This window comes from Sinocyclocheilus grahami, unplaced genomic scaffold (assembly GCF_001515645.1).
Source record: "Sinocyclocheilus grahami isolate Dianchi unplaced genomic scaffold, SAMN03320097.WGS_v1.1 scaffold26.1, whole genome shotgun sequence".
Lineage (NCBI taxonomy): Eukaryota > Metazoa > Chordata > Actinopteri > Cypriniformes > Cyprinidae > Sinocyclocheilus > Sinocyclocheilus grahami.
The window spans coordinates 17,341-32,106 of record NW_015505205.1 but is presented as its reverse complement, the minus strand read 5'-3'; the positions used below and the strand labels follow the sequence as shown (position 1 = coordinate 32,106).

General features: G+C 41.3%; 1 protein-coding gene across 1 annotated transcript; it reads right to left on the bottom strand.

Annotated features, from left to right (window-relative positions):
• Window positions 1–13,255: 13,255 nt before the first annotated feature.
• LOC107566616 (urotensin-2 receptor-like) lies at window positions 13,256–14,338 on the bottom strand. Its single transcript, XM_016252110.1, has one exon. The coding sequence runs from the start codon at window positions 14,336–14,338 to the stop codon at window positions 13,256–13,258; it is 1,083 nt and encodes a 360-aa protein (XP_016107596.1).
• Between the last annotated feature and the right edge of the window lie 428 nt (window positions 14,339–14,766).

Here is a 14,766-nt window from a genome sequence, read left to right as displayed (position 1 = left end):
GGGGAGAAGGACAGAGGTGAGATGAGAAAAGGGACGGGGTCTGCACAGACATAAGAAAAGTGTGAAAGATGACGTGGTATGTTAGAAGATTGGAATCTTGGGGGGGCACTTTAGTTTTGTCACACTGGGAAAATTGACACCTGGCGCTGGATGAACCCTTTGGGATCACAGCTGCATCTCCTGATTTGAGAGTCACAGAGGTGCAACGTGCTCTTAGCCAGCAAGAGCCTCATACGGTTAGAACCAGATGAGGAGTTTAAAGGAGGAGACAGGTGCGTTTTTATTGTCAGGTGGAAAAACAAAAGCCTGTATTTTCGGCTGTGTTCAGGCAGACGAAAGGAAATTGGTGCAGTTCTGACATAGTATTTGATCTGTATAAGGACTTTTTTTTTTAAAAGCAGAAGACCTTGAAGTGGTGAAATACCTGTAGCTCTCTGTCATGTCTTTACGGCATGCATTTAAAGGGTTTCTCATATGTATTTTTATTTTTTTTGCATTTAAACTTTATTTAAACTTATTTATCCCAATAGTAAGCCCCTTTAAGGCAAGGCCAAAATATGCCTTGAAATATGCAAGAAAATAACACTCTTGCTTGTGAATTTTGGGGGATTTTTTATTAATTTTGGTGGCATTTCCAACCTTACACAACTCTAATTTATGCCAACGCTAGACTAGCTTACTTGTTGTTAAAGGCATAGTTCACCCAAAAATGTAAAATTCTGTGGATGCTGCTTTGCAAGGTGCTCAATTTACGTGTTATTAATTGTGGTAGCTGTGACAAGGGATGTAAAAAAAAAAAAAGTGTGCAATCTTGCAGAATTAGAACTTGGATCACACATTCAATTGAAAATGTATGCCATGGACCAAATAACACTAAAATACAAAATAAAAAATGTCCAAAAGGGCACTTCTCTCTATCTGTGCACGTGCCTGCCTAAACATACACAAGCTTCACGTTTTATAAGCACATTGATTCACAGACTAGATCATATGCAGCTTTTTTCTATTGACAAGGGAAATGTTCCCTTGTTTCCACTCTAAGTATTCTTTTCACTTCTGAATTAACTACTCTCCATGGAAATATCATATCATATTAGGAACTTTGAAATAATTGCCATTTTATATTTTCGCAGTGAACCAAGTTACATGACAACATGCTGGCAAACCCTGTGCTCTTCTCTGAGCCTTTCATGCTTAATTTGTCAATTTGTTAAATTTCTAAAGCATTGAACCTTTTTTTTTTGTGCCAGTTTCTCTTGTGCATGATATCATTGCTCTCCTAATTTCCATGCAAACACTGTAATCAGGATTTAAAATTTCCCAGCCTAATACTCCAGAAGTCCTTCGATATTCTTCCATCTTGCAGGTTTTATGGCATTATACACTTCCCTCCAGCAACTTGATGCAGTACGTTATTTACACATCCATACTGATCCTAACGTGTCATCTTCTCAAATGCACAGTAATATTGTAATATTTTAATGATATTCAATGGAACTTTCACAATCAGAATTGGTCAACAAGGTCAGAATGAGGCAGACACAATGGAGGTAATTTGCATAAATATCCTGTTTAGCAAATGTCTCCTTATGCATCTTCAGTTGAAGTGTACAGGATTACACTTCGCTAATTAATGTGGAGGCAGCATGTGGTTTTTAATAACTTCCTTCCAGCTTTAACCTGCATGGGTCACTGTGAAATCTAACATTTTATGGAGGAATGTTTTTGCTGAAAATATCTAGTTTAAAAAAAAAAAAAAGCTTTTTCCTCCTGCTGAATCATGCCATCAGAATGTAATTTACTCAATGTAACAATTAATCTAAATGGTTTGTTTCTAGAATCAATAATGAGGTGGATAAACGGCATTGATTTATAGTAAGACTGTTTTTCATATTGACAGAACAGACATCTTGTCATAGGATTAGTTAATATTATTGGTAATCATTGTCATAAATGCTATAGACAACCTAAAGATAAAACATGTAAGATTTAAAGATTACTTTTAATAATGATTATAGGTTAATGGTTCCATTTAATGATTATTTTAGTCATTTTAAGGAATGGTTATTTGGGGAAAAAAATAAATGTCATTCCATCACCAAATTATTAGATGTTTTCAATAATAAATACATTTAAAACCATTAATGCCAAAGGTGTGTTTATACAGACTTTTACAGAATTCTTAAGAGCATAAATGCTATTTGAGTCTCTAAAAATAATCAAATTGAGCTTTGTTGATTCACAAGAAAGAACTGGTTCATAAATGTCATTCTTCTGTATCAAACCCTGTCATAATGTTGTCATATTAAATTAATGTAATATTAATAAAATATACTGCTGTGTTCAATCATTAAATACTTTTTGGATGTAAATGGCACTGGTTCTAAGTTTATTATAAATTAATATAAAAAAATCCTTGTATTTTATTTTCTATCTCTTAGTTATGTAACTGTTCGCCTGCTTACATATTTTCTGAACATGGGTAATAATAAATGAATGGATTTCAATTGTATTATCAAGCACGTTAAGCACTGACATGTTAATGAAAAGACTTTGGTTTCTTGCTCAACTGGGGATTTTGGGGTATTGCAAACAGTATTAAAATTTGCATAGGTGTAAATTATTATTTTAATATCTAGTTATAGTCTTTGTTTTTCTTTAAGCAGGGGCATTATGTAAAATAGCTTTGGCCCATGTTTTTATAATCAACACATTGAGCTCTTCTATGGCACTGCTGTGTTGGTTAGTGCATTACAAAATCATACTTTGTTGACATTCCTAAATCACAGAGCATATTTCTGTTAGCCGTTTTCTCTGCTTTAACATGTATTGCGTTATCCCTTCCATCTGTTTTCATTACACAGTTCTAATTGCATTGCCTAACACTTACGATTTCCCCAAGCTTTCCTCCAGCTTGAAGGATCTATGTTGCATTATGGATATTCCACCAGCAGTGCAGTCCAACATACAGCATTTATTCGTAGAATTTTACACATGCATTTCCACTTCTGAAAGTCAGCTTTTCAAAGAAACATGAACATTTAATGAGATTCAGTACAACCTTCATGATCAAGAATGGTCTACAAAGGTCAGTACCAGGCAGACATAATGGTGGTAATTTACATAAATATCAAATTTAGCAAAGGCCTTGCTTCTTAAAATGAAATCAGCAGTCCAGCCAATTATAATTAGGACATTTAATAATTATCCCAGCACTGACTTGTATTTTTAGAGATGCTTTGGAACCACTTTCCATCTACATTCAGATTTACTGCACACAAACATTTAACTTCAGATACAGCTTAAAACTACATTTTAAACTGCCAATCATGAGGAGCAAAAAAAAAAAAAAATCCTTACGATCTGAACATTGTTGATTGACTTTAGACAGACGTTGGCCTACTTCATATGCAGTTTTTCAGCATATCACTTCAACCTTTCTCCTGTTTCTCTCTGTCATCGCCCATCTTCTTTCATCTCCTGCAGGTCGGGTGTCATTCTTCTCATCCGGTTCTGAGAACCTCCATCATGTGGAGAAGGTCCCTTGGGGTACGCGATATGCCATTACGGTGTCCTTCACATGTGACCCCGATTATGCCATTGATAACCCCTCCCTGCTGTAGGCCGGATCCACCTGGCTCAAAGGGACAGATGAGTGACAGGAACCCTAGGGCAAACACACAGGAAAATGCTGAAGCAACAGTCGGCTTCATGGCATAAAAAACTCTTATTGTCCCGTTAGAAAAATGTTTGGGATTTTCTGTGCTCAATTGGGTTTAGTCTCCTTTTAGGTTTTTAATTTAAATGCTGTTTTGTATTTTCAGGAGATTTACTTGAATTGCCATCATTTTGAAGACACGCGTCTTGACTTTTGTTCTGAAGGTGCTTCTTTCCTGGCTGTGCTTCACTCTTTAAGATCTTTTAGATTATTATAGCTAAATCACTATCTAGACAGGAGGCACAAGTGGGATGAGAGAACAGCTGGAAGATATTTCAGTTTATTTCACCACCTGAAAAATTCTTTGTAGAATTAATTTCAAAAACTACTTATGCTACTAATGAAACATCAATGTATCCGATACCCAAAGAATATTTCATTCCTTCAGCAATGTATTCCTACTTGTGTGAAAGTTTTAAAAGAAAACCTTTTTGATTCCTTTGATAAAAGAGTGTTATAATATTCAAAGACAGAAGCAAAGTTGACTTTATATGTCTTTTATTCGAAGGTCTCTTTAACTGTCCCGTGCCAAGTATGACATTTTGTATTGCGTGTCTGATGAGCTTTTGCAAAAACATTCCCTCCTTCAACGGTGTTGGATTTAATTACACTGACATTATGTGGTGAAAGTCAAGTTCAGCCAGTCACAACACATTCATTTTTGACACCTTGTTTTGAGATGTAAAAGCTAATTGGCTTCTCTATTTACAGACCCACGGCCCAAAACTGAGTGCTCTCTCTGTTGTGAGTTGAAGTGAGATTCAAAGCAGAACGTTGTTACTTCTCTCATGTAACAATCAAAATCTTCTCAGTAGTTTGTTTTTATACCATGTTATGAATCTTTCAAAACCTGTGGTGAATTTTAGGGAACAACACAAGGGTAAACTTGCATTTTTAGACAAATCCTGAATCCGCGTATACATTTAATGCTTGTTATTCAAATGCATGCATCAGCTTTATTATAATAGGAAGAGGAGTGTGTTTGCTCTCTACTCATATGTGATGATTCATGAATTCTGGCTGATGCCTAATTTGCTGTTCCTGTTGCATCACCCCTCGTGATCGCTATAATTTGTACAGGATTGTTCATTAGGCTACTGACATTTAATTCATTCATAAATGTTAAATGCTTGAGTCAATGACTATTTTGTGTATTAAGTTCTTGCTAGATGCATGAGTTTCACCAACGCGTTCTGTGTCATAAAATAATAACTGCTTATTAAAACCAAGGTTGACGTCACTGTATTCTGTTTGCACCTATATCTTTTATTTTTGCTTCTTTGAGGCACATTATTGTTAGTTAATAAGCGGGCATCTGTTTATCTACAGTAGGACAGGCTTCAACGACGTAGGCTATTTGTAATGTGCCTCTTTTCCTTATTAATCTTTATTGTTAATCATTAAATGTATATTGATAAGAAATGTGATTTATATGTAAAGTGTATAGGCTAATTTAATTCAGTGATGTTCTACAGTGTTATCTTTTGTTTTCTACATTTCTTTGTGGAAACCGCGCACACACACACAGCTACACATGAACGCACTTTTCAAACAGAAGCTTAATGCACATGATATCAGTCACAGCATATAATGACTAAAAATTACAAATTATATATAATTTTCTTTCAAATAAAATGAAAATTGAAAGTGAGTTGAATCCAAGCAGCTCTGAAAGATTTTAGAATAGTTCTGCATCCTGAAGGCGCTCCGCCTGTGTTTGCGGTGTTGCTTTGACCATTTAAACATGCTAATTACACAAACACATGTTCAGCGTACTGTCTCTGGAAATGTCAACCGTGATTGATCAGCCTTCATTTTTGTATTGTAGACGTTATTACTAGGCGAAGCAAAATTTGCTGAAATATCCATGACCTAGGCTACAGTAACCGCGCATGGTTTATCTGTCCATCAGATTGAGTTCGTTACTATAACAACAGTAGATCAAACAATCATTGTAAAAAAACTTAGTCGTTATAACAAGAAAACGACTCTCGTTATGTCGTTATAACGTGAAAACAAGAAGGGAAAAAAATAATTCATGGCCGCTTAGAACTTCCGTACAAAACTGCGTAGAACACGCAATGAAATTACTCAAATTTTCTGTATTTTTCACTAGCTTTTTACCTGTATTTTAAATTACACATTTTACTCGGATAGACGGATAAGATGAAAGATTAGATGTTTGTGAAAAGTTAAATGGTGTACAATTATAGGTGCAAACCAACAAATAAGGTGTATCATAAAGAAACTGTTATTATTGTACAACTAGCAACCTAATTCGCATGAGTTGGGCATACTGCTAGGCACCTCTCTCCAAGTCTCTACCAGCTGATGTGCTGCTTGGCTGGCTAGCTGTTTCAATACTTACTACTAATTGTGTGGTTAAGAGGAAAAGCATGTCTTTTCGTAATTTTAGGATGTTGTCAGTCATCATATTTCTCCTGCTACTTCTAACCTCTCTTCCTTTTCAGTGGTCTCCAGCTATCGTAGCACACTAGCGTGAGGCTGCCTCTGCAAGCTTTGCAGCATTTTCCCCCGAATATCACAAGCCCCTGTGGCCTACAGCTACAGCAGCTGAAACGAGCGCAAAGCTGCTTACGCTTGCAACATATGCCCTCACATCTCAGTCTTTCCTCCTGTTACTTCTAATCCTTTTCCTTTTCAGTGGCCTCCAGCTTTTATAGCACACACTAGCGTGAGGCTGCCTCTGCAAGCTTTGCAGCATTTTCCCCCGAATATCACAAGCCCCTGTGGCCTACAGCTACAGCAGCTGAAACGAGCGCAAAGCTGCTTACGCTTGCAACATATGCCCTCACATCTCAGTCTTTCCTCCTGTTACTTCTAATCCTTTTCCTTTTCAGTGGCCTTCAGCTCCTATAGCGCGCACACTAGCATGAGGCTGCCTCTGCTAGTGGTGCAGGCTGTACAGGATGTCACAAACCCCACTCCCTTCCCGTGGCCTACAGCAGCTGAAGGAAGCGTGAGGCTGCCTCCGCTTGCAACTCAGGCCCACACAGCTCAGGCTTTTCCTCCCGTTTCTAATGACCCTTTTTTTCTTTTTAGTGGCCTCTAGCTCCCACAGAAGACTAACTCGGATGCTGATTTTTAAACGTCAGGCTGCCTCAGCTGACAATTACAGCCCATGCACCTCTTCCTCATAGCTCCCTACTTCATTCAAAATTACGTTGTCTTTCAGATCACGTTCCGGCTCCCCTCGAGCTTCAAGACGCAGCAGGCCGTCAGCAAGCCTGGGCCGTGCCCCAGACTCGGCTGCTCCTCACACTGCACTGTCTCACTCCTCTTCTCAGCCAATCACTGCAGCGCCTTCAGCTACAGTGCTGCACACAACGTTGCCTGCTGGTGGAGCTTCCCAAACTCCTATCCTTCCCCCTCCTTTCTACCTCCGGCGGCAGACGTTAGCGTGAGGCTGCCTCCGCTAGCCATTCAAGCTCAGCTACCTTACTCTTACCCTTCTGCTACTCCTTTTTCCTATCAATGGCCAGCAGCCCCTGCTGCAGACGTCCAAGCAGTAATGCAAGCTTACTGGCCTCCTCCCTCATTTCCTTCTACCTCTTCCTACGTGCTTCCCTAAGCACCAGAGGCTAATCCGTGCGTGAGGCTGCCTCCGCAAAAGGTTACGGCCCGTCATTTTTCCTTCTAACCCTTCTCTCCAATCTAAACCTCAGTACACTTCATTCACAGCAGTCCCCCCACTTACCCCACCAAATGTTGCAGCTCAGGAACAACCCCCCCGTGCCTGATACCATCAAGTCTCAGGTTCTCGCAGAAATTCAGAGCGCTGGCTCCGGAGGTGGACCCATCGCCAACCCCAGTTACCTCACTGTTCACAACTCTCATTCCCATAATGCAGCCCTTAAAACCTCCTCAATGCGTCACTCTGTTCAATCATCCAATCAGTTTCACCCAGAACCATCCAATCTTATCTAACTGCTTGGAGATGATGTAAAGCTTTCCACCCCTCGTACAACCTCCCGATTTCTCCCTCTCAATCACATCTTTCGTTTCCTACCTTAACACTGGTAAAAAACCTCAAAGCCCGGTCAATCAAAGGTTATCTAAGTGGCATCCAATTTATTTATTTTTTTCACAAATTAATGTACGGTGCCCTCTCTCCTGAAATAAACAATTCTCAAACATCTCTTTTGATCAAAGGAATTCAGTCCTCCAAGCCCGGACGCTAGACAGCCGATAACTTACGACATCCTTTCTAAATGTATCCACATTCTCCGCACAGGGTACCACTCACTCATACCGCTCGTAGACTCGACGCTATGTTCATACTGGCTTTTCGTGGTTTCCTGAGATGCTTGGAATTCACAACTTCTATTCAACTCCAATCCAACCTTTCCGTGCTTGACAGCGAAACTCCTATTTCATCAAAGTAAATCAGATCAGGAAAAAGAGGTCACCACGTCGGAATTTAACCTCCCGTCACTAATCCAACCATATCAGGCCCTTTTTCTTGCCTACAATTCAGAAGCTCTGTCTACATCCCCTCTTGACCCTCTTGTGTCGATGACTGACCGTAACCACCCTGTCCCACGTTTTTGGTTTCAAAAACATTTATACAAACGATGTTCAATAAACATCACCCAACCAGTCATACCCGTAGAAAGATTTTCCAGCCACTCCTTCCGAATCGGGGCAGTAACTACAGCAGCTCAAAAAGGTCTCTCATAGCAGCAGATCCAAGCTCTCGGTCGATGGTTATCAGACGCCTTCAAGAGCTATATCAGGACCAATAATTTTCACACAAAGAAAGCCCATCTAATTTTGATCAGTTAAAAGAAATGAGGCTGCAGCTGCAATGCCCTGCTTAATTTGATACTGTCGCAGCAGTTCCCGCTCCATTCGATACTGCCGCCGCAGTGCCCGCTTCATTCGATACTGCCGCTGCATTGCCCTGCTTAATTTGATACCGCAGCGGCCAGCTTAATCCGATACGGCCGCTGCAGTGCCCTGCTCATTGGATGCCGCAGTGCCCTGCTCATTTGATACTGCCGCCGCAGTGCCCTGCTTAATTTGACTAATGGCTTATTCAGCATTGGACCGGGCTCCCCCTTCCGGTGCAGCAGAGCTGCAGCTCCCTTCGGTCGCAGCAGGAGCCCTCCATCAGTTGTTTTGAGATTCAAGGCTTATTCAGCATCGGACAGGGCTCTCCCTTCCAGTGCAGCAGAGCCGCAGCTCCCTTCGGTCGTAGTGAGAGCCCTCCCTCCGACGCTTTAAACCACGCCACGCATTCAGCTGCAAAAGGGACTCTCCTTTCCGGTGCAGCAGAGCCACAACTCCCTTCGGATGTAGCGAGAGTCCCTCGCCTGGCCTTCCATCGTGCTCCTCATTCGGCGACAGGTAGGTGCTCATTTGATACTGCCGCCGCAGTGCCCTGCTTAATTTGACTAATGGCTTATTCAGCATTGGACCGGGCTCCCCCTTCCGGTGCAGCAGAGCTGCAGCTCCCTTCGGTCGCAGCAGGAGCCCTCCATCAGTTGTTTTGAGATTCAAGGCTTATTCAGCATCGGACAGGGCTCTCCCTTCCAGTGCAGCAGAGCCGCAGCTCCCTTCGGTCGTAGTGAGAGCCCTCCCTCCGACGCTTTAAACCACGCCACGCATTCAGCTGCAAAAGGGACTCTCCTTTCCGGTGCAGCAGAGCTGCAGCTCCCTTCGGTCGCAGCAGGAGCCCTCCATCAGTTGTTTTGAGATTCAAGGCTTATTCAGCATCGGACAGGGCTCTCCCTTCCAGTGCAGCAGAGCCGCAGCTCCCTTCGGTCGTAGTGAGAGCCCTCCCTCCGACGCTTTAAACCACGCCACGCATTCAGCTGCAAAAGGGACTCTCCTTTCCGGTGCAGCAGAGCCACAACTCCCTTCGGATGTAGCGAGAGTCCCTCGCCTGGCCTTCCATCGTGCTCCTCATTCGGCGACAGGTAGGGCTTGCCATCTGACGCGTAGAGTCACAGCTTACATTCAAGCACCGCACGACCCCTCCCAGTCGCCCTGCCGCTTCCTCGCACACCCTACTTTTCTTTATGGCACGCATATTTTTGGGGGGCTACTTAGTTTTCTCTCCGGCTGCTGTCTCATGCCATTACCTTCTTTTGGGGAGTTCTCTGGGTTCGGGCTTTAAAATTGGCCTGATTATTGGGCTATAGTGGCTTCAATGTTTCAGACTGGAATATAAGTAACGCTTTTGGAAGAGAAGCTATTGGGTGTTGTGATTTTTAAGAACAGATGTTGCTAATTAAATGATACGACAAAATTAATGATGGACGCATTCGAGCTTGTTGTTCAACCACAAGCAATTTGCAAGAAATTCTGGATTGATGTCTACAGTAACACAAGCGTCCCTCTGGTGATACCGTTTACACTTAAGTCATGCAATTTCCTATGACTACTCACTTGCAGAGCCCAACAAAAATACGTAGGGTGAGATTGTGATTTTATTTAATTTCTTGAAGAGACTGATAAATAAGAGAAAATGTGTAACATTTGACTGGCACCTTCAATCTGTGGTTGTGCAATTTGTTATTAAAAGGGCTTTGTTTAATATGAGTGCTTTCTCTACAGTGTCATTAAGTAAAGTGATACACTCTCTCTTGACATCAGACTCAATTCTTCCAATTTTGAGCTAATCTTTCCATGATAAATGATGCTCAGTGTTTTGCCAGTGTGAGGCTTGGCACTAGAGCTACATAAATAAATCACATAACTGTTTTGACCCTGATCTGAGCGTCAGCAGCCCTCTCTTGAATTTGATGACTGCATGAAAACGTCAGACCCAAGTTGTATGGCTTCTGTTCTTTTGTCTCCAGAGAAATGGAGACTGCAAGGATCAGTTTTATCCTTCCACATTCTTGGTTCTGCCAGAGGTAGAGAGAGTGAGTGAATGTTTTTTATTTCTACTCTACACAACTGAAGGATGGTTGAGTCCTTACTGACATTGAGAACCAAAATAGAACACCACAGGGGTTTGTTCTCTTAGGCTTCCAAATGGATTATCTAAGCAACTGGCTTGTTGTATAGTTCATCTTGATGTTACCGATCTGCAGTGCCATTATGAATTTCCTTTTATCAATAAATAATAAACATGAAGTCAACAGACTGTCAGCGTGACCTTTGTGGTAATTTCTCTCATTTTCCTGGCAGGTTTACACGGTATATATTTTGTGCTAAGGATATCGAGTGTAAAGCATCACTGTAGCCACCTGCTACACGTTTCTGTATCCGTGTTGCCCAGACTTATTGACTGAGCATAATGCATTAGTGCTTGAGGAACAGAGTTCAAATGCATGAATATGCATAGGCCAGTTTAGCCCTAAGTGGTGAATGCCACCATATGGATTGTGAGCTGGGAAAGCTGGGATTCTTTTTTGGAATTCGCTGATGATAATTTTGGCCCTTAGTGTCTGGGGATGTATGTCGATTTACTTCTTAGTTCTTGTGTGCAATCACAGCTGAATGGACTAATGTGAGTGAGCAAAGTATTAGTGCACTAATGTCTCAGATTAGTGGACCATTTGTTGTTTTCTTTTGAATATTGTTGATTGGCTATGTGAAATCGCACTGTGAGCTGACGTCGTTGTAAATGAATGTCAGTGTGTTATATTACAATGATATGGACCCAATGATGGAGTTAAGTGTAGGTTCATTAAGCTTCTTTTTTCCAGTATTGTGCTTTTTTTCACACTAGATTTAAATCCATCCACATAATTGCAACTCTTTGGAAAATAACATTTCTGTGATAAGACACCGTTTCGACTTAGATGTGGAAATATGTGGGAAAAGTTACTCTTGGCACAGTAATATTTATTATTAGTTCTGATAACATGCTTTTCTATCTGGACTGTGAATGCAGCAATATTTTGATTCCATTGTCTAATAATGTGTGATTTATGCCAGTGAAGTAGTGGGCTGTATGTATGCATCCTTGGTACAGTATTCAGCATTAACTTGTCCACTTCTGCAGTTGTAATTACAAATGTCACCTTCAAGTATTAGTAGTTCTGCATATTATTTATGATAATTTCTGGGTTTGTCTGTTAATCTCCACAGAGGTATCAAGGCCTTGATATCCTTGACAGTCCTACTTGGATGTCACTTTTCTGAATATATTTCCATCTGCACTGAAAAAAAAAATCACATTTATTCATACATTCTATCCATCTATGATACATGACATTGGGTGCATCTGGAAAATATGAATGAGTGGGTTGTTTGTGAATTGTGGCAAGTGTTTTCGTTTAATCAAACATTTGGGATACTCAGAAGTTAAATTTTTCAGTTTTTTCCTCTGTTAAAGTATTTATCTCATGTTCTGGAATAATGATTAGGTCATTCCCTGCATCAGCCTTCAAATGGATATTAATATCATGTGTGACGGTGTGGAAATTTCATATTATGTGTGATGGTAATGAATTTGTTCTGTTTTTGGTGGAAAAAAATGGATAAGCTTTGGTGTTTGCTATAGTTAAACTTGAACACTTAAAAATAAAGAAATTAATTGCTTCTGGATTCAAATCCATGTTAGGTAAAGACATCTGTCAGATAACAATGTTAGGCTATCTAAAATCCAAACTGTCACTGTGCTGTTCTGTTAGATATCCCTTGTCATTTCATTTTTTTTCTAGCTATTTCAAGTCCAAAGAGAATTGTCCTTTATTTTAACGCACTACATTTGAATAATTACTAATGAGAGGGACACAATTAAAAGTGTTCATCTATTTTGATACAGTCTTCAAATCTAGAATGGCTGTTTGTGAAAGTCACGGCTGGACATAGTAAAGTTCCACTAACTGAAGAACCATGCTTACCTTTACACGAACGGGTTAAGCTTTCCAATCTCTTCACTGCATCACCTTTAGCTGCGCCATGACAAGCGTCTCAGAGTTGAACTCAATCTGATTACTGGATGACGCAGACTTTCCCCAAGAGTACAAGCTCGGTGGGCGCTTTCTAAAAGATGAAGTGTAGCGGTAAAAACTCTTGTGGCGGTTTTTAAGATACTCCCGATAATTCTTGGTCAGGAGCGTGTACAGAAAGGGGTTGATGCAGCTGTTGCTGTAGGTCAGGCTCGCCACGAGGTAATTGATGCTCGTGTGCGTGTGTGAGGCGAGACTGAAGGGCTTGTGGTACAAGGGCACAAGTTGCCATATCCAAAAAGGCAGAAAGCACGCCCGAATTGCTTCTGGATTCAAATCCATGTTAGGTAAAGACATCTGTCAGATAACAATGTTAGGCTATCTAAAATCCAAACTGTCACTGTGCTGTTCTGTTAGATATCCCTTGTCATTTCATTTTTTTTTCTAGCTATTTCAAGTCCAAAGAGAATTGTCCTTTATTTTAACGCACTACATTTGAATAATTACTAATGAGAGGGACACAATTAAAAGTGTTCATCTATTTTGATACAGTCTTCAAATCTAGAATGGCTGTTTGTGAAAGTCACGGCTGGACACAGTAAAGTTCCACTAACTGAAGAACTATGCTTACCTTTACACGAACGGGTTAAGCTTTCCAATCTCTTCACTGCATCACCTTTAGCTGCGCCATGGCAAGCGTCTCAGAGTTGAACTCAATCTGATTACTGGATGACGCAGACTTTCCCCAAGAGTACAAGCTCGGTGGGCGCTTTCTAAAAGATGAAGTGTAGCGGTAAAAACTCTTGTGGCGGTTTTTAAGATACTCCCGATAATTCTTGGTCAGGAGCGTGTACAGAAAGGGGTTGATGCAGCTGTTGCTGTAGGTCAGGCTCGCCACGAGGTAATTGATGCTCGTGTGCGTGTGTGAGGCGAGACTGAAGGGCTTGTGGTACAAGGGCACAAGTTGCCATATCCAAAAAGGCAGAAAGCACGCCCAGAACACGAGCACAATGGTGAAAATCATTATTAAAACTTTCTGTTTTGGCGAGCGTTTGCTGCCTTTATTAATAGCTGATGTTTTTTGAGACTCTAGGTACGTCCTGGCTAGTTTTGTGTACAAGTAACCAATGGCAAGCCCTGGCGCCATTATGCTCGTGCAGAACAGGACAGTCAGGTACAATTTATACGCCTGGGGTGCCCAGGTGGGCGCGCACATCCTTTTCACCCCTCCATCTGCTGTTGTTTTAGTAGTCTGGTTAACCATGACCATCATGGGAAGAGTTAGGACGAAGGACAAAATCCAAACTCCCCACGCCATGGCTTTTCGGTAGCTCTTGGAGCGTTTCACAGTATCCAGCGGTTTAGTCACTGCCAGGTAGCGCTCCATGCACATCACTGTCAGAGTAAAGATACTCGCGTGCATAGTTAACAGGTCCAGACTCAACAGTATCCTGCAGCCCACATCCCCGAAGTACCAGTCCTTCAGAAAGTACGTGCACACCACGAAAGGAATCGTGGAGAGGTAAAGGAGATCCGCGAGCGCCAGGTTGATGATGGAGATATACATGGAAGTAGCGAAGCGTATGGAATGACACATGACTACCAGCGTGTAGACGTTTCCCGAAACTCCAACGATGTAAACCACTGAAAGCAGCGTCCCGAAAGTCGATGTTATCACAAGCTCGTCCACCGAGCCGGAGTTGCTACGGGCCGGACCGCTGACACTGCCAGACTTGTTGTAATTCATCGCGCTCGCGGTGAATGTGGAGCTCTGCACGGGAACTTTATGCCAGGTGCGCCAGACCCCACATAGCCTACTGTTTGGATATTTGACAGATGTGTCTGAGCGCACTCGCCGGTGTCCGCAGCTCCTGACGTCAAACCGATGCTCCGCACTTGCCTTTTCGCAAGTTTAAAAGTTTAAAGAGAGACATTGTGTATTTTATTTAGCCTACAGTTTTTGTTCGTGTCTTTTTACTATTACACACTAAATATGTAAGGAAAAAAAAAACATCTGATCTGGTAAAAATGTACATAACGCAGAAATGTCACCAAAAATAAAACCGCAAAAGCCATATTTGTCTGATCTTATTCACTCAGTAAAGGTTATAATTTCGCATTTAATGGTACCTGCTTTACACGCAGACACGTTTTGAAACAAATATTATTTTAATG

Bases quoted from the DNA above. Each gene is read 5' to 3' on its own strand.
- LOC107566616 (XM_016252110.1), bottom strand. From the start codon at position 14,338: ATGAATTACAACAAGTCTGGCAGTGTCAGCGGTCCGGCCCGTAGCAAC.